The 23,855-nt window shown below is 45.2% G+C and overlaps 3 protein-coding genes across 7 annotated transcripts in view; 2 read left to right on the top strand and 1 right to left on the bottom strand.

Annotated features, from left to right (window-relative positions):
• LOC118508311 (protein catecholamines up-like) overlaps positions 1 to 8,552 on the bottom strand; it is an 85,398-nt gene extending 76,846 nt beyond the window's left edge. For 2 of the 4 annotated variants that reach the window (XM_036047971.1, XM_036047972.1), the window contains exon 1: positions 8,055 to 8,552. The gene's annotated coding sequence lies outside the window, so the exon portion shown is untranslated. The remainder of the gene's footprint in view (positions 1 to 8,054) is intronic. The other 2 variants (XM_036047979.1, XM_036047974.1) reach the window with 2 other exon arrangements.
• A 5,535-nt stretch (positions 8,553 to 14,087) lies between these two features.
• Positions 14,088 to 15,810, top strand: LOC118508310 (rhodopsin-like). The gene is made up of 2 exons (XM_036047970.1): positions 14,088 to 15,138; positions 15,219 to 15,810. The coding sequence occupies exons 1-2, from the start codon at positions 14,425 to 14,427 to the stop codon at positions 15,627 to 15,629; spliced, it is 1,125 nt and encodes a 374-aa protein (XP_035903863.1). The 5' UTR covers positions 14,088 to 14,424; the 3' UTR covers positions 15,630 to 15,810.
• Positions 15,811 to 18,202: 2,392 nt separating this feature from the next.
• On the top strand, positions 18,203 to 23,392 carry LOC118508309 (protein UBASH3A homolog). Of its 2 annotated transcripts, XM_036047967.1 has the most exons (7): positions 18,203 to 18,861; positions 18,931 to 19,367; positions 19,559 to 19,657; positions 19,901 to 20,413; positions 21,116 to 21,521; positions 21,596 to 22,002; positions 22,071 to 23,392. In XM_036047967.1, exons 1-7 carry the CDS (start codon positions 18,755 to 18,757, stop codon positions 22,349 to 22,351), a joined length of 2,250 nt encoding a protein of 749 aa, XP_035903860.1. In that variant the 5' UTR covers positions 18,203 to 18,754; the 3' UTR covers positions 22,352 to 23,392. The 2 variants fall into 2 exon arrangements, with proteins under 2 accessions (XP_035903860.1, XP_035903862.1); XM_036047969.1 differs by lacking the exon at positions 19,559 to 19,657 and having other exon boundaries at positions 18,204 to 18,861.
• The last annotated feature ends 463 nt before the right edge of the window (positions 23,393 to 23,855 follow it).

Genomic DNA, 23,855 nt, shown 5'->3' with positions numbered 1-23,855 from the left:
TGGCACTAGAGTTTGATTTGGAGCGAAGCATTCGGAGCGGAAGGATCGGCCGCTCAGGGCCTCGTCGGTTTGGGGGTAGCTCGTCGGCCAGGGAAATCCTATTACTTCCCTCTTATATCGCAATAAGAAGGACCTCAATTGCCATACCGCTCGGGCCTCCAAATATCTTAACCCGTTACTGAGCTCCATGAATCTATTATTGGGAGAGATCAAAATGAATATTTCAGCTTAGGAGATTCTAGGTTTGAAGACATCATTGATATCTGTCTGTCTGTGTTATCTGTCCATCAGAATTGCCCAAGAGGCACGTGTAAATTGAGCCAAGAGCTAGACATACTTCTTTTTGACTTAACGGCCAGTAATGCCATATAGGTGCCTACTAGGCTTCTGATACCACTGAGGCATCTAATATCATGTGAAGACCAGCGCTACGATTCTATGCGTTTAACAGACGAATTTAACTGAAAAAATTAAAGTCTCTCTATACACTTCAACAACCAACGCAACTGACGTTGCTATAAATAACGAAAATCTAGGAGAAATACTCGTTCTAGTCTGTATTTCTTAAATACAGTTGGATGAATAACTGTTACTCTTAAAACTCCTATGTGCCTGTTTTGTGAACCTCATGTGAGTCAACTAAGATAAACTCCACATCCTAAGAATTTTCTTCTGAACCCATACTGACGAAACGAACTACCAACACAAAAAAGGCAGAGCTTCTGCGCTTTATTCTGGATGGTTCAAGTGAAACGCACGTATGTGCTCAGTGGCCGGTTGTATGCCTTCAAAGTCCTTGTACCTGATTTCACTGATGTCTAGCCTCCGTATAGCCTATAGGACTTGGCCTATCAAACTCAATGAGGCGGAACTTTTAAAATATTTTTCTTAAAGGATTATGCAAAGCAAAAACCTACTACCAACTGTCAACATACGACTAGTAAGCAGCTTATCAAAATCGTTCCAATACTCTCTGAAGCTGATAAAACACGTCTTCCGGTTGGCAAACGTAACGCATTACGCGATCCTCCCTTCGTCCAGGACCGTGGCTCGTTATGCATCGTTCCCGCCTACAAAAGAGGGCGGAAAATTAGCACAGGAAAAGCCTTCCTCGACGTGTGTGTGTACTTGCCACTCGTAAAGACAACCTTCCGCACTGTCTGACCGTGGTGTGGTGGTTCGCACATAATCGCAGTTCCCTATAGCCCTCGGAACGCCATTTCGATGCGTTCGTGTCGAAATTGAAAGTGCCTGGGCCTAATATTGGATGACGCTTCCGCCTGGCGAAAAACGCCTGGTCCTAACCGTGAGTCGCCGACGGAGCAAACTTCCCATTGCATCACTCCTCCGGTTTGTGGTCACTTCGTATGCCTTGAATACACACACACGTACACACCTCCAACCCTCGACACGGATGGCGTCAATTCGAGCGTGAACTGTGCGCGATTTGGCAAAGTGGCCAGGCGCACCTTACGTACGCGCCGCAAATGTGGTGCACTTTCGCGCCATTTCTTTCTACGTACGAGTCATGTCATGTCTGGTGGGTTTTTTTTTTTTTTTCACTGCTCTGCCACACTACGTACCCGGTTAAAAAGGTGCATCCATTAATCCGATACTCCGGCGAATGGATGAATTGTTGCAAATTGTAATTATCGTACCGATGGTTAACTTTCCTGCTGCCACAAGCTCGCCAATGGAAATAAGGTGACGATTGCTGCTGCTGCGTGCTGAAAGCACCAGGTGAATGCCATACAGCAAGCAAACGCACAAAAAAAGACCTCCTCAAAGACCGCATGATGAGATTTTGTTACGAAAATCCCCATCCATCTCGCGGAAACAATACTACTACCGTTCTCCGGGCGATGGCAGGCATAAACCGCGCAGAAAAAGGAGGTGCAATGTTGTGACCGCATTAACCTCACGAACCACAACAAAACTAACCGTACCCCGGCCATTCAGATCAGCGTACGGGATGGGAAGCAACGGACAGCAATTGATAAAAAGATTGAGTAAGAGACACGAACGATGACGTTTGATTTTCCATTTATTTCCAAAACCAAACGATAACTGAGAGGGGGGGGTGGGGTAGTGCTTTTCATGTTGATTACAGAAATTTTGCTACCCGCAACACCGGCTGGGTCATTCATTCATTGCGCCTTGCGTGTGAATATGAAATACGTGTGTTACAGATGCTGGTAGCCAACCGATCGAAGTATAATTTCATCATTCGATAATTTTGATTCAATTAGCTAGGAAAATTAATTTTTTATTCAAACCCCCTGGAAAAAAATGAGCACAGTTGCACAAGAGCTCTGAAAAGGACAAGGTGTTTTTGGCCTAAAGAATGTCTGTGACGTGAATGGCATTAAAACGCTGAATTAACTTTCATTCTATTTTTTATTTTATTTTTCGGCAAGGTTTCCAAACGAATTAGTTTTTTGAGCTCCCAATGACTTCCAAAGATAAATGATGCAGAGAAGTAAAGTCCCACACTTTGACCCCCCCTTTGGTTTTCTTCCCTCTGAAACCCCCTTTTTTGTGTGCTTTCTTCTTTTAATGAAGTGACAATCGAAGCAACACCGTGAAGTGCTACGTAATGTCGCTGTATAGTGACTGGACCAAAGCACCACCGTGCTGCCAGTGTTACGTTGGCAGTGACTTTCGGTAAAATTGCACTCACCATAATGAAAACCGAACCACACCGGAAAAGCCGGACGGACGGTTGAGCGATTGAAATTCGATTGGATAATAGTGAAACGGTCCTATCTACTATGGTCCACCTTCCGAACTGTCCATCCACTAGGGGAACGGTACCGTACAGGAGTGTCGGCACAACGAACTGTTCATTGTAAAGCTTACGTGCGATTAAATGCTATAAAAAAATAAATGGTATAATGGTGCTAGAAATTATGTCAAAAAGTGTCAATTAGAGATACATTCTTTTTGACCAATTATTCGACCTCCTTTTGATACTGTATTTGACACATAAATTTAAAAGAGTCCTCGTACCAAGGTCAGAAACCAATTCTGAAGAATCCTCGTAATCGAAGAGACCTTATTTATTACCCAAAAAAGAATTGTTTTCAAAGAGATCAGTTGTCCAAGGATTTTGGTCGATGTCGTCAAAATATTCTTAGTCAAAGAGTCCTCATTTGTCGACACTTCATTGCCGAAGGGACATCGTGGATCTCGCCGATGTCGTCCAAATATTCTTGACTTATAAAGGATCTTGTCTACCAAGTAAGTTCGTTTACCAAAAGGCATAGCCGAAGAGTCCTCATCTTTCAAGAAACTTCGATGACTAATGGGCTTCCGAAAGGCATTCTCGATGTCAGACGAGAAATCTTTCTTTTTAAAAGACCTTGGCAAATCTACGCAAAGATTTCGAATTTGGAATTGCCTTCGCCGTTGTTGTCCAAGAATTTATACCATCCAAGGGACCACGTTGATCAATCGACGAGACCTCATCTAGCAAGAGATTTCGTAGTCGAAAGGGCCCCGATGTCCAATGAGCTTCGTCGATGTCATCTTAGGATTCTTTCCTTCCAAGTTTCAAGGAAACTCGTCTTCCAAGAAACCTAGTAGGCGAAGAGACCTTATCTATCAAGAACAGTTGATAAGGCCTCGACGATATCTTCCAAGCATTTTTTCCTTACAGGAATTTTGTCGACGAAGGATTTTTTCATCAAAATCACATATTTCCAAGGATTTCTTAGTTGTAGGGGTTTCTTCGTCTGAAGAACCTTGTCGACTTTGGTCTACGAAGGGTCTCGAATTCAAAGAGGCCTTCACGTTCAAATGACATATATTAAGCATTTACCATTTGACAACAAAATCTGGTCAGTTCCAAAAACATGTGGGAAACTTTTAATAAACTGCGAAAAAAGTTCAAAAACTGATGAGAAATAATCGAAAACCTTCCGGACGAAATCCAAAATATCTTGGAAATTTTGAAAAAACTTTGGCATATTCCGTATACCTAGAAATATAACATTCCAAAAAGCAATTATAAAAACCGAACTCCGATCAAATCAATACCCAACCACGAACTCGCATTACGCGGTTACGCCATTTCCGACACACACCCCCACACCCTGGGAGTATCTGTTTTCCCCTCGTATCATGACATCCGGCAACCACCCTTCTCCTCCGCATGCCAAACACACTCTCACACAATTATGATTGCACTGATTTGTGATAACAATCAATTTAGATTAGCCATTAGCAATAATTTCTCTACACACATTGCACTGTTTCGAGTAATGTTTCAATAATGAGAAATAAAAGCAAAAACCACCATCATCAAACATAACACTCACTCGGATAATAGCAACCCCACCAACCCATCATGTTGAGGTTGAGTTGGGTACACAAACATAGCACGCGGTGGTATCGCACTTCAAACCATTTTCCAAAGCCACGCGATGGTCGTCCACGATAACAGCCACTGCTGGGTGGATGGAAAATTGGCAATACAAGTCTCATCATCGCGCTCGGTTTTTTAACAGTTCGCTTTGGACCGAGCTGTGCAGAAAGAAACAGCAAACGTTTGCCCGACCCGTCCGATACAGCAACATCCATACGCATACCTGTGTTTGATCAGGCCCTCACCGGCACTCACACCATTTCCGAACGTATGTATCGGTGTGAAATTAGAAAGTGTTTTCTAACCGTCCAACACAAACCGGGGGTACGGGTGCGAGCCTTTCGGTTCACTGCAGAGGATGTTGCTGACTACATACCAGCGCTGATCGTACCCTTTCGCATATTTTACGATCGGGTGTGAATGGGCTTTTGCTGCCGCGTTCGGCGATGTTGCCATTATTGCCATCTTTACCTACGGACGAGTGTCTGTGTAGGTGGACATAGACATTCCAGAGCCTCGACGCGCCATTACTCAATAGATTGACCTTAGCGAAGTCCCGTACAACCTTCAAAAATCGTGCACCACATCGGAAGGTACGGCAAACAATTTATTTCCAATCGTGGACGCCACAAAAAAACACGCCTCACATGAAAGCATACCAGAAGATGATGATGGTGTTGACTCGATCGTACGAAGAAAGTGCCCCGTGACGTTTGAAGTACAGTGTCCACGGTATGGACACTTGCCACGCAACCGATCAACAGCACCAGCGTAGTGGGGACCGCTCTAGTCAACGTCAACTTCGGTCGTGGGTTTTTTGCTAAAGAGGACGTGCCCAGGCTGGCTTTATGCTAAGTTTTCGAGCGAACTAGCCCGAACGTCGGCGACGGTTAACGGGTTTTAGTTTTGAAACCTGAACACCACCCATAAGTCTGGTTCCATTTTCTATGGAACGTATTTTACTTTTTTGTTTTTGTTGGGTCTTCGTTCGATTCCTCGCGCTTGGAGCTCTCTCGTCGGCGATTATGCGAACCTACATTGGGCGACGGCGACTGGCTGGCTCGCTGTAGTCGCGTCCACAAAGCGGTCGCAAGCATAAATTTATGCGTTTTGAGCGGTTGAGGTATGGTTGTTTACAGTTCTTGTGTGCCGTGCGCTCTCGAAAACTATGGCTGCCGATGAGTCCGACAAGCTACGTCCACTACGGTACAGAATGGCTGCTTCGATTCCGGAGGGCTATGTTCCTGTGCACCGGAGACCAAAGATTGCATTGCCGATTGGTGTCGGGGAGTTTACGAGGGTTTTTTTATTGCTTATAAGTCATTAAAAATATCAAGAGCAAAACAAGCTTACCTTCGCGAAATGAAGTGGCAAAGTTTTGAAAAGCTTTTCGAAAGGAGCACTGCGATCGGAACCCACGTACAGTAAGATGCATTTAGTATTCTGCATGAAATGCTCACAAGGGCAATAGGAGGATTAAAAAGACTCCACGACCAGCTCATCAAACGGAAAATGAACCGGACTATGGGCAGGTGACGGAAGTTAAGTGAACTAGCTTCATCGATCGACGATCGATACAACCTCACATTACTGAGAGGGGCCATAAAACTGATTACCACTTGGTACGAGTTATTGCGGGCTTCGTAGTGGTGGTTCAATTACTCTATTAAAAAAAAAGCTGCGAATCAATTTACCAACGTTTTGAGAACTGTAGAGGTGTTGTTAGAATCTCGGGAACACAAAAAAAACCGTCAACGTCTAAAGCCCCATAATGTCGCCGAACCAAGCGCGTGCACGATACGATCGAACCTAACCGGAAAGGTGTCGAAATGTCAACTCGTCCTTCGATCGGTGAGACCAGTACCAGAAGAGGACAGATTTAATTGGACCTGCTTCTCCTCCTCCTCGCCTGATTCACAAACCCAACACAACCCTCGCGTCGTCTGTGTTTTTCCGTTCCGAGTGACGTACGCTCCGGTCGTTTGTGTCTTGGTGCTTCGGCACAGGATTAAACTCGTGAACTCCTTGCGTATATAGCTGTGCTAGAGTAGTTGTGTGGGGCGAAAAGCACAAGCTTGCAACACACAAATCCGCCTTAGCGGCACAGGCGATACTAATGCTCCCACGACCTCAATCCATACTGTTCACCTGAAACAGTCCGGAGAAGGTGCTTCATGACGTTAATTACAATGTAACGCTCGACAGGGGAACGTGTCGCATGGGCGAGATACGAATTTCGCTTCTTTCTTTCCATTTTCTTCCAGCGCCTGTGTGTTTTATATACGTCGCTTATTGACAAATGTGTGTGTGTGTGAGTGTTCCTTCACCGGACGAAGCATCACCGAAAGTCCTTGAAGTCAGCGAGACGTCCTACGTACTAGCTGCTGCTAAGTGTATCACGCGTAACCGACGGACGAGCGGCTTGATCCTCACCACTACACGCTCATTCACTATCGCGCTGATGCAATGGTCCGGCGCAGAGCCCCGAGCTCTCGCATTATTGGCAGGGCACTCGGGTAGACGACGTGTTCTTTAATTGGACGCGGGGAGTAGCAGTGCGAAAACCTCGAGAGGCCCGTAAAAAGACTGCGTACACTACGAGAAGGCGTGTCGGTCGACTTTGGTTGTGAGATTTACAGACGCGACCAACAAAAGAGAAAGATTGCTCCAGCAACTTCATCTCCTGCTTGGACTTCGAGTCATAATAAGCATCCACGTTGTCAGCAACGTGCACCAAATTGCAGTGTCGAGTGTCTGTCGCCCACTCAGACAATCAGTTGGATGATCTCGTGATGGGTGCTGTTATCAACACTTGACAGTTCATGCGCATTGCTGAGTGGCGAGGGACACTGAGCCCAGGCGGACCAGGGGCGTAAAAGTGAAGGGCGCTCAACACATTGCACAGACCCGGGGGCCCTGCATGGTGGTGAAACATCAGCAAGAAGTTGAAGCTCCATTTTTCCAATCACAACCTTATCGGTGAGCAGTTTGCTGTTGCGATGCATCCGATTGCAGACTTTTAACTAACTTTACACAATACACTCGCCTTATCGGAATGCCCTAAACCTTCGGCACAGGGGAGATCTTGTAATCAAACAACAAAGATGCGCGCTAGCAAACATTCTCTCAGGCCTGGAACGCACACACAGCCACACAAGCACACGAGGCAATACAAATACCTGGACGCATTTTCACCTGTGCACGCACTTACGTAGTTCTCGGCTCGGACACGCACATATTGCCATTCACTGCCTGCTTGCACCACGAGAAGGCTAAAGCCACACGGCGTAGGAATGCCTCGGCTGATTTAGCCTCCCGAGCTTCATCACACACCGTACCACCGAGGCATACCAACGCATCGCACCGAACGTACAGATGAGTTGTTGGGCTGTGTGTAGCGAGCAAAAAGACACAGTTGAAACCATTACTGATTTACTGAACGTTGCCTACGAAACGATTTGAACAGATGTTTTTCGACATTCTTGCAAGACTCTCGGGGATGGCAGATACGAGGTAGCAAATGTGCGAAACTTTCTACCAGAAAGGAATCGCTACTCACACATACGCAACACGCACAGGCCTAAATATCTCCAAGGTCCAAGGTCTCACAGAATATTGCATTTCACCTCAGCATTTCACAACTTCACAAGAACCACTGCGAATCCACATACAAACACACGATACTTACATTAATCGGTTACAGCATTCAACAACACCAAACTGCCATTAGAGGGTTTTGCAGGAGAAAGATTTCACTGACAGTTGCTTGAAGAAAAACACAACACTGCCCCAACAGTCACACACACACAACGTACAGCTTTTTCGTCCTTTTCAACACATAAACACCTTATCAAACCGCCCGGGGGCTTACCGTTGTTTACTGAAAGTTTCACTTCGCGGATAGGCAAAACCAACCGCACACATCAACGTCAGATTCACGTCGTCGAACTGGCGAATTCAAAACATAAACACACCACACACCACCGCCACCATGGATCGGTGCACCTTCACCAGAGGGTACGGATTCAGATGCAGGCGAGAGAGCGAGAGAGCGAGCGTGGAGCGCGCGAGATCTTCCACTACACTCGCAAACCTTGGCAGAGTCGAGCGGTCTCACCTACGGTAGTGAGCTGGATCGTACGGGACGAGCGTACGCGCGGCGAAAAATGTTAATCCAGCGAGCGTTTGCCGAGCATTGAATTAAGCTCACGCGCATAATGATGTTGAAAGCTGGCGCGAAGCGAGCGAAAGGAGAATTCCCCACCACCGTGCACACACACCGATCGGTCGCATGGTCGAGGATCGGAGCCCATCATCGGTGGCAGGCACATTACCACCACCATCAGCTTCTTGTTCGATCGATGGCTTGCAGCTACGTCGATGGATCGCTACGCAAAAGAGATAGACGCTGCCACGCTCACCCGTACGCTGGAGAAGGTAGAAGACTGGGCGAAAGCTAGGCGGAAAGTATTGCAATGCGTAAGGAGAACTCCTCGCGCTCGGGTCATTTTTTTTTCCTTTCGGTGTGTTTCATATATTGAGGAGTTTTTGGGCACATTACAAAAAAAATGGGATTTAAAGCTGGAGCTTATCAATTTCAAATTCTTGGTATAACTAGTATAAATGTTTGAAGTTAAAATAGACCATTGGGTATTTTGAGCAAAATGTTTGTTAACGATTTGTTAAGAATATTCCAGAAAAACAAATCAGCGACTAACAACCTGTTTACCAGATGTTAAGGAAAAGTACCTTATCAATTTTGTAAGTGCTGTCGTTTTTCCAACCCACTTTTAAGCTAGAATTTTCCAACAACAAACCTACACACTTTAAAAAAAGAATTTTACCTTTAAAAACTACAAAAAATGTCGCCTCACACCAAACAAAAAAAAAACACCCGCGTGCAGTGTAGCCGGGCAACCACTGCAGCCTTTCGCTCGCACCAAACGAACGACTTCAACGACCAGCAACTGAACACAAGAGACGAACCCGACACCGAAGCGTACCGTAACCGCGGAAAGAAATTTCTCACTCCGACACTCTCACGAACCGATCAAACTGGTGGTGAACCAAAAACAGAGCGAGAGAGCCAACATATGAGTGAGCAGGAAAGCGACAGACTCTTTACACAAAAAAAAGCTCCCACAACTTTAGCAAAAAAGCTCTCCATTTTCAATTGCTTAAGAAGGGGAAACACTTACCTGCTGTACTCGATCGGTCGGTCGATCGGTCGCCGTATTCCGGATGCTCGGCTGGTCGGTCGACGAAAATGGTTCTTTTTCGTGGGTTTCGTTCGCTTCGCAGGCGGGAGGATATGTGTGTGCCTGGCAAGGCAAAAGAAACGCACCGAGAAGGTCGTCCATGAGAGAAGTAATTTACGGGGCCTGCGCACACACAGACGGCACGACCTCTGAACACCAGGCGAGAAACAGTCTGCAGAGGGGCATGCAAGGAAAGAAAAGAAATTAACCATTGTTGTAGCGTTTGCAAAGCAAGACAAGGAAAATGTGCAAGGATGTGCAGAAGAGTGATGAGAGATTAAGGGCATGATTATTGGGAAGATTTTTGCTTCTCTTTTTTCGTCCCCATTTGCGTCTCATTTGCGAAAACTGTTTCTTCGCAATTTATATAAATCCATTTTTGTTTTACTTCTATAAGCCCGTAACGAACCAGTAAATGTATTCAAATTGACCGTTTTTAACAAACACATCCTCCATGTACAATGAAGATTCGTCACCAAACCATTGGACCATTGCGAGATGCGTCCGGGACGTGGGAACACAAACAGATGAAAATAATTTTGCAAAACGGATACATAAAGCTGTGCCAAGGTGAGCGAGTTTAAGACGATTTTGTTTTGTACATCATTTTTCCCTCCATCTAGGGAATCCCCGTTTAATGCCTCCAAAACAGCCTGTTTACGATCGTAATGGTTCGAATGGGTTTTTTCGATTTTTTGGTTATCTCATTTAGTGAATTAATTTTAGAGTTGTTAATTAATAACCCAAAGCTTTATTTGGCAAAGAGATTTTCGATGCTTCGAATTGTAAACATTTATATACTGCAGGTGTATTAAAAAAAAATGATTTAAGTAATTTGCTTTACGATTGCCAAGGGTCCTAGCTATCAATCCAGGTGACTTTTAGACTTTGTGTCATGCCCTTTTTATTACATCCTTTTTGTTACTTCGTATTCAGTGTATTGGCGTTAGCTAGAGTCAAAGCTGTGGAGGTAGTACCATTTTGAATTCCAAGATTGCACTATAAGTTTTATCCCCATATAAAAATAGTGAGGCTCTTCCCGATAACTTCATGAGAACAGAAATAATCTAAGCAAAATTTTTAATCTTTCCGTTGGAATTCGATATCGTTTTAAGTTCCGTATAGGATTCGATACCCGGTCCTGCCAAGTGAAGACTTTGGCCACTACCGTCTCTTCCACCGGACCGCTCCAATATGGGACAGTTAGCGACAGCGAGGGACGCCCAAAAAATCTGAGTCTAGTCCTTCTATACGAGCATCATTCAAAGTGCAGTGGAGACTGGAACTACAGACGACTCTTATACATAATATATTTAGATCTAAGAGAGTCCTGTACTGACCTCACCCGTGACCAATAGAATTGTGTTAGATAAAACTTTTTCGAAGATTTTGATTCCAATTATTCTATATGAAAGCTGGATTGGGAACTGACCATCAAGGCTTACTGTTCTTCGAAAGTCAGCTTTCACGTATAAGAGGAATGCTTCTATAAGAGAAACATTCAATATGTTGAGACTGGAATTGGAGACATCGGTCGTGTAAAATACCCTAGTATTTCTTGGGTGTTTTCCTGCATCCTGGGCGCATGTACGATCAAAGAAAATCCCAACTTACTTTGGAATCCAAAAAATACGCCCGGAGCAAGTCTCTATCGAAGGACTTTATCCCAAATATTCTATATACTATATATCCGTATTGGTGCACTGATTGTCAAGGCTCACTGTTCTTCGAAACTCAGCTTTTATGTCTAAGAGGAATGCTTCTGCGCGAGAAACATTCAGAAAGGGGAAACTTCAATTTGGAGGGAGCGCTTGTGTAAAATATCTTTGCAACATGTCCTGCACGGCGCACCCAGAATCAATCCAGAAGACTTCAAACTGACCTTAGCAGCGACAAACGAAATTGTTAAGGGCAAACATCTATCGAAGGACACAACCCTAATAATTTCAAGATGCATTGGATATTGATAGTCAGGCCACCAAAATCGCCAAAAAATTGTTAAAAATGTGTCAGTAACAGTCATGGCTAAGGTCCCAACTAATTTCCGTAAAACCGCGAGCTAAATGTAATCCACTGAGGTATTCGTTGTAGTTTAACTTCCATCACCTTCCAAAGCTAGTCTTTTTTTTGGAAATGCGAATGTTATTATCGTGAACCGCATGAATGAATGAGTTTGCAACAAACATGGAGGTTATTTCGAACCAACCAAAAAATCTGACACATAGTGAGGGTCACATTTATGATAAGACAAAAAACATTGCAGGAAATAAACTTCTGTACTTTTCCCATTTTTTTATGCCACACCACAATGCCAATGTCAAGGAACCCAAATGTACCTATTGTCAAATAGAGAAATTATTGTTTATCCGAGGTTGTTAAACCTCTTTTGTTACCCTTCTGCTTTTTATGCGTTTTGTCTACTTCTATCCTCCCATCATGTGGACATCATTACCTCAACACAAACACAAAAAAGACCAACGTAGGAAGGACTGATCGCTGGTGCAATATAAGCGAGAATCTGCTAAAGGTACAATAAGTTTTGTCCTTACCTGTCGTTTGAAATATAGAAAAGGGAATGAACAACCTTTCATGGTTTTATCCGTAGCAACTGTACTATTCCTAAGCCTGTTTGCCTCAACTTCACTTCAAGAAGGGTCGAGCACTCTGTCACTATTGAGTCCACCGGAGCCGGAGCAAACGTGTCTGTCGTCTCCAATTTTTCGGAGAGTACTGATCACCGTAATTATTATTGTAGTGCCTTACTTCCCATTTCATGCAGACGGCCTGGAAAATCTTCGAAAGTCCCTACTAGTCCTGCACGCATCGACGACAAATCCTGTGTCAACTTCCTAGCTTTGCTAAAAAACCGCGACCTAACACATTTCATCCACCAAGGGGAGTGCCCCGAGATTTGGTTGGACAGCAAAATCTGATATCGGACACACACGGTAAGCCGATCATACAAAATACTTATCCGGCCAATCCGCTTATCCTGACCAAAACTGACACAGCGGCGAATGAACCGTACATTTTGCGCTTGCAACGTCGTAGGTGACAACAAGGTGTTTACGAAATTAGCATGTTTAGCGGATTAGGTCACCGATGCGTACGCCGTAATTTGATGCCACCTTTGCTTTACCACCACGTAACGTGCCGCTATATGAATATGAGCATCGGCGGTACATTCATTTCTGGAGTTCCTTAACCACCACCGTAAGAAGTGGTAATTACTGTGATTGTTATACAATGAGCAAATGGAGCCGGAATACATACACCGGAAGTGGGATGTGAAGTTTGTATGTATAATGTCTCATGGGAAATTCGCATCCCATAGCAAGAACTTTTCTATGTACTTTTAATCACGAAAATGTCTGACAATCTTGATCAAAATCATCGGCGTCAAATGGTCGTAAAAATATTAAAAATGCTTACAAAAATGGCGTCACAACAACGCCATTATTTCAATTTATAAAATGTGTTCCTCAAATGCCATAAAACATGAATGTCCAAATTAAGTCAACTCAAAGTCTCTATAAGCCACCGAGCTAACCAAGGATCTATCTAGGTCTCCGGTTCGGATAATTGACTTTCTTCAGTCATTTTCGTGTAGACAATTTGTTAGCAATATTTCAGTCAGTTTTATTAAGATCCAAAATAGCCTAACTTTTTTTATTAAAATGTTTAATCAGGTCTCTGTGCGACTCAATTCAGGATATCTCGTCCTACACAATAAATTAATGAAGATGTCAGATGAAGTACACTCTCCTAAACGATAGCTCCACATCGCAATGGAGACTCTGAGCCTCGTTATCATATCAGAGCCATTTCATGAAAAATTATTCTTTTTTAGTTTTTTAGAGTTTAGAAAGTTGAATTTGTTCTACTAGTACAATGTACATTAATCCCAAAAACATGAAGGTCCATTAAGAAACAGCAAAATACAAAATTATTTGCAGACTCTAAAAAAAAACTCGCCTAAAAGTATGCAATTCTAACTACGGTCCGGTCTACATCTTTGCAATTCGCAATACACACCTACTTCATCTACTAACCCCACATCAGTCGTCTTATCGTTCTTCCTACTTTACCCGACTCTATCGCACTACCCTCCAACCTAAGGTCATTGTCTGACACATTTACCAATCTCCGGATACCCATGCTCGTTCCCCTTACAGCTAATTAGTGCTAAATTATATTAAACACAGTTGAGAAGCTCATTAGCCAAACCGCAATATTCTTGGCCGTTCTTTCTTATGCTCCGGACACTAGGAAAGTAATATGAGTACCCGGGCAAATAATTGGGAAAAACGGTTGGTATGAAATATGAAACCATCCAGCGCATCACTCACTTCCTGAAACTGTGCGTCCTTTGAAAATGTGTACTATTTTTTGTGTGTGTGTTTTTTTCGTTTGCAAAAAAAACTGCCGGAAAATGTTACCGTTAACGAGGACACATTACCTTCTGGCCATTAATCTTTCTAGCTCATGCGTACGGTCTACTCGCCGCCTTGCCCAAGCAGGTGAGTAATTCGATTAGCCATATTCTATGCAATAAATATCTGCAGCTTTCTACCACTTTGCTCAAGTCGGACATCTGACTTCGGTGTGCAAACAGTGCCTTAGTGCAGACGGAGAAAGTGAGCAGTGTTTGTGATATAGGTCAGTGTTTTTGTGGATATAGAGCTGGTCTAAAAAGAGCGATCCACCCCGTCCGAAACCAACTGTCGGGACGCTAGTTTTTAATCGGTTCTATTTCCTCGAGTGAACTCCGGCTGCATCGTACGCCTTCACGATCACGAAATGCCATACTACGGTCCGATGCAGCAGCCCGGTCTCTGGGGCCAACCGGTATCCAATATGACCGTGGTGGACAAAGTACCACCGGAAATTATGCATCTGGTCGATCCGCACTGGTATCAGTTTCCGCCAATGAATCCACTCTGGCACTCGATCATTGGGTTTGTCATTTTCGTACTGGGCGTCGTCTCGATCATTGGCAACGGTATGGTGATCTACATCTTCGCTACCGCGAAATCTCTACGGACACCCTCGAACCTGTTCGTCGTAAATCTCGCCCTGTCGGACTTTCTCATGATGGGAACGAACGCGTTCACCATGGTGTACAACTGTTGGTACGAGACCTGGGTCCTGGGACTGCTGATGTGCGATCTGTACGCGTTCTTCGGCTCGCTGTTCGGATGTTGCTCCATCTGGACGATGACCATGATTGCGCTCGACCGGTACAACGTGATCGTGAAAGGTTTGGCCGGTAAACCGCTCACCAACACTGGCGCCATACTGCGCATCATAGTGTGCTGGCTTATCGGAGTCGTGTGGGGCATCCTGCCAATGTTGGGCTGGAATCGGTACGTGCCGGAAGGAAATATGACTGCCTGCGGTACCGATTACCTCACTGACGATTGGTTCCACAAGTCCTACATTCTGGCGTATTCGGTGTTTGTGTACTACACTCCACTCTTTACCATCATCTATTCGTACGTCTTTATCATCAAGGTAAGTGAGCGTTTAGCGTTTGACTTTAATATCTAAACTAATTTGACAATATGCCCCACACCCTACACCCTCCCTGCCAGGCTGTGTCAGCGCACGAGAAAAACATGCGTGAACAAGCCAAACGGATGAACATCCAGTCGCTACGGTCTTCAGACGATGGTAAAAGCACCGAGATGAAGCTTGCCAAAATTGCGCTCGTAACCATATCGCTATGGTTCATGGCCTGGACTCCGTACACCGTCATCAACTACACGGGAGTCTTCAAAACGGCCAACATATCACCACTGGCAACGATCTGGGGCTCAGTCTTTGCCAAAGCGAATGCCGTCTACAATCCAATCGTCTACGGTATCAGCCATCCAAAGTATCGTGCTGCACTGCTGCGCCGATTCCCGGCCCTAGCCTGCAGCGATAGTCCCCCGGCGGACGATAAATCACTCGCATCCGAAGCATCCGGAATTACGGCCGACGTTAACCCAACCGCAACATAAAACAGAATAACCGCATAGTGCATTGATGTGTGTTTTGTGTAATGCAAGAAACTTTAATGCTAGATGCCCAACAAACGCGCTTGTTTCTCGACAGGGAAGTCTTATGTGTTGTAAAGATTGTGATTCTAAAAAGTAATATTCGTTTGCAATAAACTCCAACTTGTTAACATTCTTTAGTTGATCCAGTTCGCTTATTTGATGATCGTGGACTCGTCAGATCAATATTTCAAAGATCCAACATCAGCGCCATTACACGAGACCTCATTTTTCACAATTTTCACAACTCAAATAATTTTGGGAAAGTTTTAAGTCGTATCGTTCGATGTTATTTAAATGACATCAGTAACGTCCTTATATTCCCGGCGTGATCAATACACTGGATTCAAGTAAAGGTAAGTATATGCTGTAGAACTCAGAATTAGACTTGCTCTCCCGTTTTCCTGCAACACATGTAAGGTTTGTACTGCCCAATAAAAACATCGACCCGCTCACACTCAAGGTAGCAATAATCCTGAGTAATACTGATGCTAGTGTAGCAATGAGAATAAACCGTTTAGAGTGCAGAGTTGAAAGATCAAGGTGACAGGAGGGGAGTGAATTGAAGGTAGCCAACGAGAATGGACGTGCGCGAGATAGAATGATAGAAAGAGAGAGAAAACCAATTGGCTAATAAACTAGTTTCAGTGTAAGAAGGAATTGCCCTGAGCAATAATACCCAAACTGATATACGTCGACAGAAACTAGCAAATGCGCAGCAGCATCGATATCTTAATTAGCCGAATTGCCACTCGTCAGATTGTTTTGGAACGGTCATAATGCAATCAAAAATATTATGACTAATTTTCAAACTTGCCCTTTTCTTTATCAAAAGTTCGCAAAACGGTAATTATTTTCCTATTATTGCCAACTTAATTGATTCAGTGCTGATAAACTTTTTTTAAATTATCGCCTATAAAATAAGGAGAGTCTATTGAGCAATTGGTCTTTCTTTGTCCGTTAGTGTAGTGTTAAGGGTGTGCTTTGAGACGAAACTAATTTGTAGTAAGTAGAATATATAATAATGACAGATAAAGTAAATCAATGCATAAACACTGATCTAGGTAAAAAGGAAAAAAAATAGAAAAAACTGGCAATTTTTCTAAACGGAAATTTATAAAGATAATTACTGTTTAAATGCAATAACGCAAACATATGATAGGGTGTAGAGTTCTGCTCAAGACGATCATAATATAACCCCTTATCATTAAGAGAGATTAGTGAGAGGGTAGGGCTCTTGATACATCTCGCCTCCTTATAACCTGTTACAGTTTCAGTCGAATCGCCCACCTTTTGCTTCCAACCACACGCCAGCTGCTTCGATTTGCATGCCATGACCATCGAATGCGCGACACTAAGGACGAATCATATGTCGTTACCATGGAATCACGTGCCGATATGAAAAACCAATCACAGCTTCATGCAATGCTATGGTGATGGTATACGATTTAATCGATGGTGATGGCACACAAATCTAAACAAGCAGCATACGAATCGAAGTAAACGGCATGGGATTCGTCTGTAACTGGAAACAGATGAATATAGGTTAGGTTAAGGCTTTTTGGATTAAGTCTTCTTTAGACAAATCTTGTTCGGCAAAGCTCCTTTAAAGTATGCCTTTTGGAAGAGACTTTTTGAACGGCAAGGACTCTGCCAGCCGCTAACTAGCTTAAAAGTTAGCACGTTACTTTTGTATTGCCAAAGCAAAAATACAAAAAATAAATGAAAACCATACTTCCTTTACTTGCAATTACGAGACATCTGCTTCCTCAGGCAATGTATTTGAGATAAAAACTTTGACCGCATATAGCGTTTCCGCAATGCATCCCGCATTCATTTTGCTGATACGTTTTGAGTAAAGATGAAGGCACGAGACGTACCGTTAAGTTCCTTCCCATTCACCAATATTCGGGAAATTTTCAAGGAAATTCAGGTCCAACACCTTCACTTTTCTTTTGCACTCGGACACACTATCACACATCCATATATTTTCTTCCCTGTTCAACACTATTCGCAAAATATTCTGGGCTGTTCTGGACCGCCATTTTCACTTTCTTCGGCACTCAAACACAATAACACTTCACAACACTTTAAACTCGCGATTCTTAGCCCATAACTTGTTAGGTATTGTCGTGACTAACGGTGAAAGATATAAGCGGCTTTTATACCGAAAATATCCCAGCCTACTATTCACTCAATTGCACATGTTCAGAACGAATGAAAACCCCATGTTACAAGATCCCATATTGGATCAATGAACATAGCAGAAAAATTTATTACCAAATTTGACTTGAAAGTTTTGTTTCAACGTACACAACTCTCTGAAAAGCCTCAGAAGTAAAGCAATATATAAAAAAAGCCCTTTAAAATCGGAAAAAGTAACGTTTAAATCGAAAACCAGAATTTGTCATCCAAGCGGCTGTTGGTGCACCTCCATGTGCCTGATGATAGCGCGCCGTCCGCTAAATGTCACAACATTTCACTAACACCACCGTACGCACGCTCCGTGTACCGAACCAAAACAAACCTCTCGCTCTACACAGATTTGTTTGCGTGTCAAACTCGCAAGCATACAAACTTTTGCAGCGCGCACATACGCAGCAGCAGCAACAATCAAAGAATCTTTTTTCTAATCAGCTTCTTACAAAAGTTTTGCTACGCGTTTTACTAAAGCATCTGTTGATACGTATCTTTAGCGGCCGTATCTCCCTTGTTACTGTGTTCGAAACCAAGTGTTCTGCTGTGCAAAGTGTACCCGTAAATGCTCCGAAGAGTGTGAGGTGAATGCAGAGATCGATGCAGATTAGCTTCCCTACCGTACGTGTGTGTGATGATGTGTAGCATTGTAGTGAAAACGTGCGCAACGCGGAAGAAATAGTGATTTAAAGTGATATCCGTAAATAGTAAAACATCTCGCCAGCACTAACGCTCGATCGCTATTTGGCGTTCAGAGTAGCTTCCCATTGTTGCTTCCCGAGGCGCTCACACATATGGCGTACACTAGTACCTGTCAGCGTCGGTAAACTAGTCCAATATTTATCCTCTAGCGCTAGTGCTTGCAGTCGGTAGTTGAGCTAACGCTGGTAACGATGGCCGCGCTTCCGCCACGAAAAAACCCGACACCGACGAAAATTTCCAAACAACACCTAACGCCGTTGCAAATTTTGCTCCAGATGGGCTTCCCGAAGCACAGAGCGTAAGTAGTGCCGGGACCGGGAGCCCGAGTGTTGGCATTGCAAACCAAACACGTCTCGTTTCATTTTAGCGAAAAAGCTCTCGCCGCCACCGGAAATCGGGGCGTGCAGCTAGCATCGGACTGGTTGCTCGCCCACGTGAACGACCCATTTCTGGACGAGTGTGCACCCCGCGAGTACATACTGTACGCCTGCCCGACCGGTCCGTTCCTGCAGCAGCTGGAAAGCTTTTGGGCCCAATCCCGGGAAACCTGTGGCTGGAACGGTGCCCACAACTTTACGCCCCACATTACGCTGGTTTCGTTTTTCAAAGCGCCGGACGAATGTGCACCGCAGCTGTCGAAAGCGCTGAAGGAGCTTATGAACCTGCCCGGTGCCCGCATCGATCGGCCGATCGGGTTGGAGCTGTACACGAGTCCAAACTTTATGGGCTTCTTCGTGGCCGAGGACGATGCGAACTATCTGAAACGGTTGGCACTGCAATACGTTAAAGAAGTGTCCCACTCAAGTGAGCATTCCTGTGGCTATCCTGACCATATGCGAAAAACCCCCGTTTCGTGCTAGAACTACTGGATACTAATATACTTCGGTCTGGTGGTGTTCTCCTGTATCATCCTCTCTCTCTCTCTCTTTCTCTTTTCTTGATCATATCAACACTCTGCACTCTTTCTTGTAAATGCCCCCGGATGATGGCCACAGTAATTAGTGACACCTATGAGCAGCTAGATGCATTGGTAACCTGTTTCCCATGGTGCGGTGGCGTCACGTCCGCCCGATGCATACCGCGTAGCAGTCGATGTAAGAGCAGCTGGTTCCGGCACACCCGCCACCTAGCGTGTCGCTAGTCAATGCTTACCGTTTGCGTTCTTTAGTTTGCGTTCTTCTTTAGTTATGTTAGTATTTTCAATAACACCTTTTTGGGTTAGTGTTATTCGTTGTTTTGTCCCAAAATTGTTTTTTTAACATTATTCGTTTTGCCTTTAGAGAGCATGCCCCCGCAAGCACCGATTAGCTGCTAATCTGTTTCGCAATCCGTTGCAGCCATATCGCTAGAACCACACGTCAAGTCGTTGCATCTAACACTGGCCTACCAATTCCCACCCGGGCAATTTAATGCGCTGAAGGGGTTGGTGGAAAGTTTGGACGCATCCTGTACCGACGCCAACTGGGAGCTGCGGCTGTACTCGCGCGATCCACGGCTCGTCTCGAAGCAGGTGCACAAGGTACTCTACCCCCACACACCGCGCGAAACGGACGAGCTCGAGCTTCGGATCGGCGATTACATCTATCTCAATCCGGACGCGATACAGGCGTCGTCGGACGGGTGGGTCGAGGGTATGTCGTGGCTAACCGGCACTACCGGCTATCTGCCCGAAAACTATACCGAACGGACGGCGGAATCCGACGCGTGGACAATGCACCGGACAGTGCCACTGTGCGACACAAGGGTGGCGGATGAAGTGTCGGATGTGGTGGACGGCAGTGTGCCGGAAGTGGCTTGCACGCCAAGCGATTCGCCGGAAGGGACCGACGCAGCAGCCGCACCTGCGTTAGGTGAGTTTGAACGCGCCAACTACTTCATCAGCATGACGCAGAGTATAAGAAACAAACCAGAATCGCATCGATAAAGATAAGGGGAATGTTGATAAGAGATTTCGCACGATCATGCTGCCCGCCCGCCCTACCACATATCGGTTTCTTATGTGTTTTCTTCAAGGCTGTCCAATGGTTTATGCGTGCCCGTAGTCCGCTGTGCGCCCTTATCATGTCTAGTGCCCCCTTCACTGGTGGCAGCGGAGTAAAGAGCGTGTCGATACTCGTAAGCCCTATTCGTCGTGTAGCGTTGCACGGGGTTTGATACGCACAATGGGATCGCTAGAAAAATGTTAAGCTAATTTAAGCTATTGCTTTTAAAATATTTTTCCGTTATCGCGTATTCGGCCAGCTATTAGCACAGGCCATGCTGCAAGTGAATAATGTATGTAAAATATATAAAATAACCGCCTTTCTTTTTTAACCACACGTTCAAGAGCTCACCAACATGTGCGGTTTGAGTCGCGTCTTGGGGTCGATAATGTCGACTCCTTCGTTTCACCGTGTCGGGTCGGGCAAAGCACTACAGCAATTGGCAAAACGAAGGCGAAAAAAACACACACACGCACGCAGAAATGCGATACGCGTTGCCTCTTTCAAGACCGTCTCTTGACTAACAAAAAGGTACAATACAATCTTATATTGATGGCTCTCGCGTTTCAGTATCTGCCGTAGGTCAGAGCGAATCGCAACCGGACTCGGCGCTGCTGGCACCGTTGGACAAAGCACCTGCTCCGTCAGCGGAACAGCAACCAACCGTGGACGAACAGACGAACGGCGGTGGCAAGATGTTGGGCGGTGGCACGAGCAAACCGCTGGATGACATTCCGCTGGAAAAGCTGCACGAGCTGGTGAAAAAGCGTACCAACATGCGGGTGATCCCGGGCGACGAAGGTGCGGTCCAGTCGCAGACGGCCCCGAGCATGGAATCCGGCACACGGAAGGTGTACCTGATGCGGCACGGTGAGCGCATCGACTTTACGTTCGGCACCTGGGTACCGTACTGCTTCGACGAGGCTGGCAATTACGTCCGGAAGGATCTGAACATGCCGAAAACGTTACCGACACGGTAAGGAGATGCCGTTGCGCGATCGCACCAACTGGCATCGCTAACCGGAAGCGTATCTTCACTCGTTTTCACAGCAAACCGAGCCTCTGGCAACGGGACTCGCCGCTCACGAACGTTGGCCGCTATCAGGCGCTGCTCGTCGGCGAAGGCATGAAGGATGCGGGCGTTCGCATCGCGAAGGTTTACTGCTCACCATCGTTTCGCTGCATCCAGACGGCCACTTCAGTGCTGGAAGGGTTGGGATTAAAGGCGACCCTGCCGATCTGCATCGAGCCCGGGCTGTTCGAGTGGCTTGCCTGGTACCAGGACGGCATTCCTGAGTGGCTGTCGAACGACGAATTGATTGCGGCTGACTACAACATCGCCACCGACTACCAGCCGATAACGACGGTCGCCGAGCTGAAGGACCATTTCCACGAAAAGCTGGGCGAATTTTACTGTCGCAATTCGGCGATTGCGGAATCCATCATCAAGAGCACGGGTAATGATGATGCATTCCCCTTCTTCCACACAGAACTACTTGCACAATACTAATTATTCTGCTTGCAGAGGGAAACGTGCTGATCGTAGGACACGCGACAACGCTCGACACGTGCTCCCGGTTCATCACGGGGGAAAAGATACGGTCCACCAACGATATGGGCAGAATCATGCAGAAGGTTTCGTACTGCAGTTTGGCGGTGATGGAGTCGGTCCCTGCTGCCGGTGGCAGCGATGAGGCTGATGCGGAAAGCTCGGTAAAGGGCAACTGGAAGCTTACCGTTCCACCGTGCGATCCCATGACGCACACCAACAACAATCGCTTTGACCACAAAATTCTGTTGGATTAGTCGCGTAACTAACAACCACCGTTCGGGTTTCAGTGGTTCGGTGGACTCGTTTCTCGAGAGAGAATTGCTAGAGAACGAATAGAAGCTGATGGCGAGGAATGTTAACTATACTCTATATATATTCGTTTTGCCTGTTATTTAAATACATATGATAGAGCCTTACCATTTGCACCAGATTGCAGTCGCAGCTAAAGCGGCCTGAAAGCTTTTACTTTGATGTTTTAAGAGTAGTAGAAACAAAGGAAACCAATACCGCTATTAACCCGATCACCAACCATCGCGCTTGCTTTCGTGTGCTCGTACTCGAGTCCTTGCTGCATGCTTTCGAAATGACAATAATATGGTAAAGAAAAACGGAGTATGATCTCATTTGCTCACTGTGTACAATCCCTACCTGTATAACTTGATCATTATTTCCCTACTGAAATGCCGGGTAGTGTGCGTTTGCTCAATAATTTGCAAAACTGTGTGAAGAAGTACGCATTAGTAAGCGATTAAATTCAAATTACTGGAAGTTGAAGTCAACGGATTAAATTTCGCTTGAATTCTACGTGCAGGAAGCTTTCCACAAAAATATTGCCACTCGCATTCGGATAAAGCCCCTGCGTTCTGCGACCTATAGGCGAAATCGATACCCCAATTCGGATGCCTCGACTTTCACTGGAAGTCGACAAGATGTACACATCACCTTTTCCAACTTTTTCAACTTCCAAGAGAACAAATCTTCCACTGTAATTTCTCGACGAGTTAACTGGAGTCACTAGGACACAGGACCGCCAGAAGAAGAACTGCTCCTGAAACCAGTCTACCGTTTAACGAATAAGTTATTTAGCTACATGTGTTGTGTGCGCTTCATGTCACAGGATTAGGGCCCTGCTGCTCCCCGTAAAAGTGTAACTTATGCTCAACCATAAACGAAAGCAACTAACCATTTATTGTGCCCAATGCCAAAAGAAAAACGCTGTCGACCGAAACACCATGCATACCCCTGAAACGCTCGTTGTAATAAACCATTTTGTCGTATCCGTCTATCCGTTCAAATTGTTGGTCCACGACTTGTGCATGCTTGTTTGCCCGGCAGTGCCGATAAGATAAGATGCGCGTTGCAAGTGTGTTTGTGTTGGCTGTTTGCACACACTCAACCCGCAAACCATCGAAACCATGCGACTGGCATGGTTGGCTGCAACGGGTTGGAGATTTTGCGCACGGCACTCACCCACAACCATTCGAAAACCATTTTCCGCTCCCCCCCCCCCTCCCCGTGCTTCCTCCTCGTTCGGAAACCATTTCTGTTGACTCACACAACCATCCGGGTGATTCACACTGGGCGCATGGTTGGATTGAGTCCCCAGAACAAAGGCGTACATATTACGCAGCGATATTGAAATGAGTTCTGCAGGCGGGAATGTTTTGATTTTAATGTAAACAGTTTTGATTTTTTTTTTCTCCTTGGTATTGAAAATAAGATGTAATAAAGATGTCAATCTGAACCTCAATGGTGCAC

Source organism: Anopheles stephensi, chromosome 2 (genome assembly GCF_013141755.1).
Source record: "Anopheles stephensi strain Indian chromosome 2, UCI_ANSTEP_V1.0, whole genome shotgun sequence".
NCBI lineage: Eukaryota > Metazoa > Arthropoda > Insecta > Diptera > Culicidae > Anopheles > Anopheles stephensi.
This window is presented reverse-complemented; position numbering and strand designations above follow the sequence as displayed.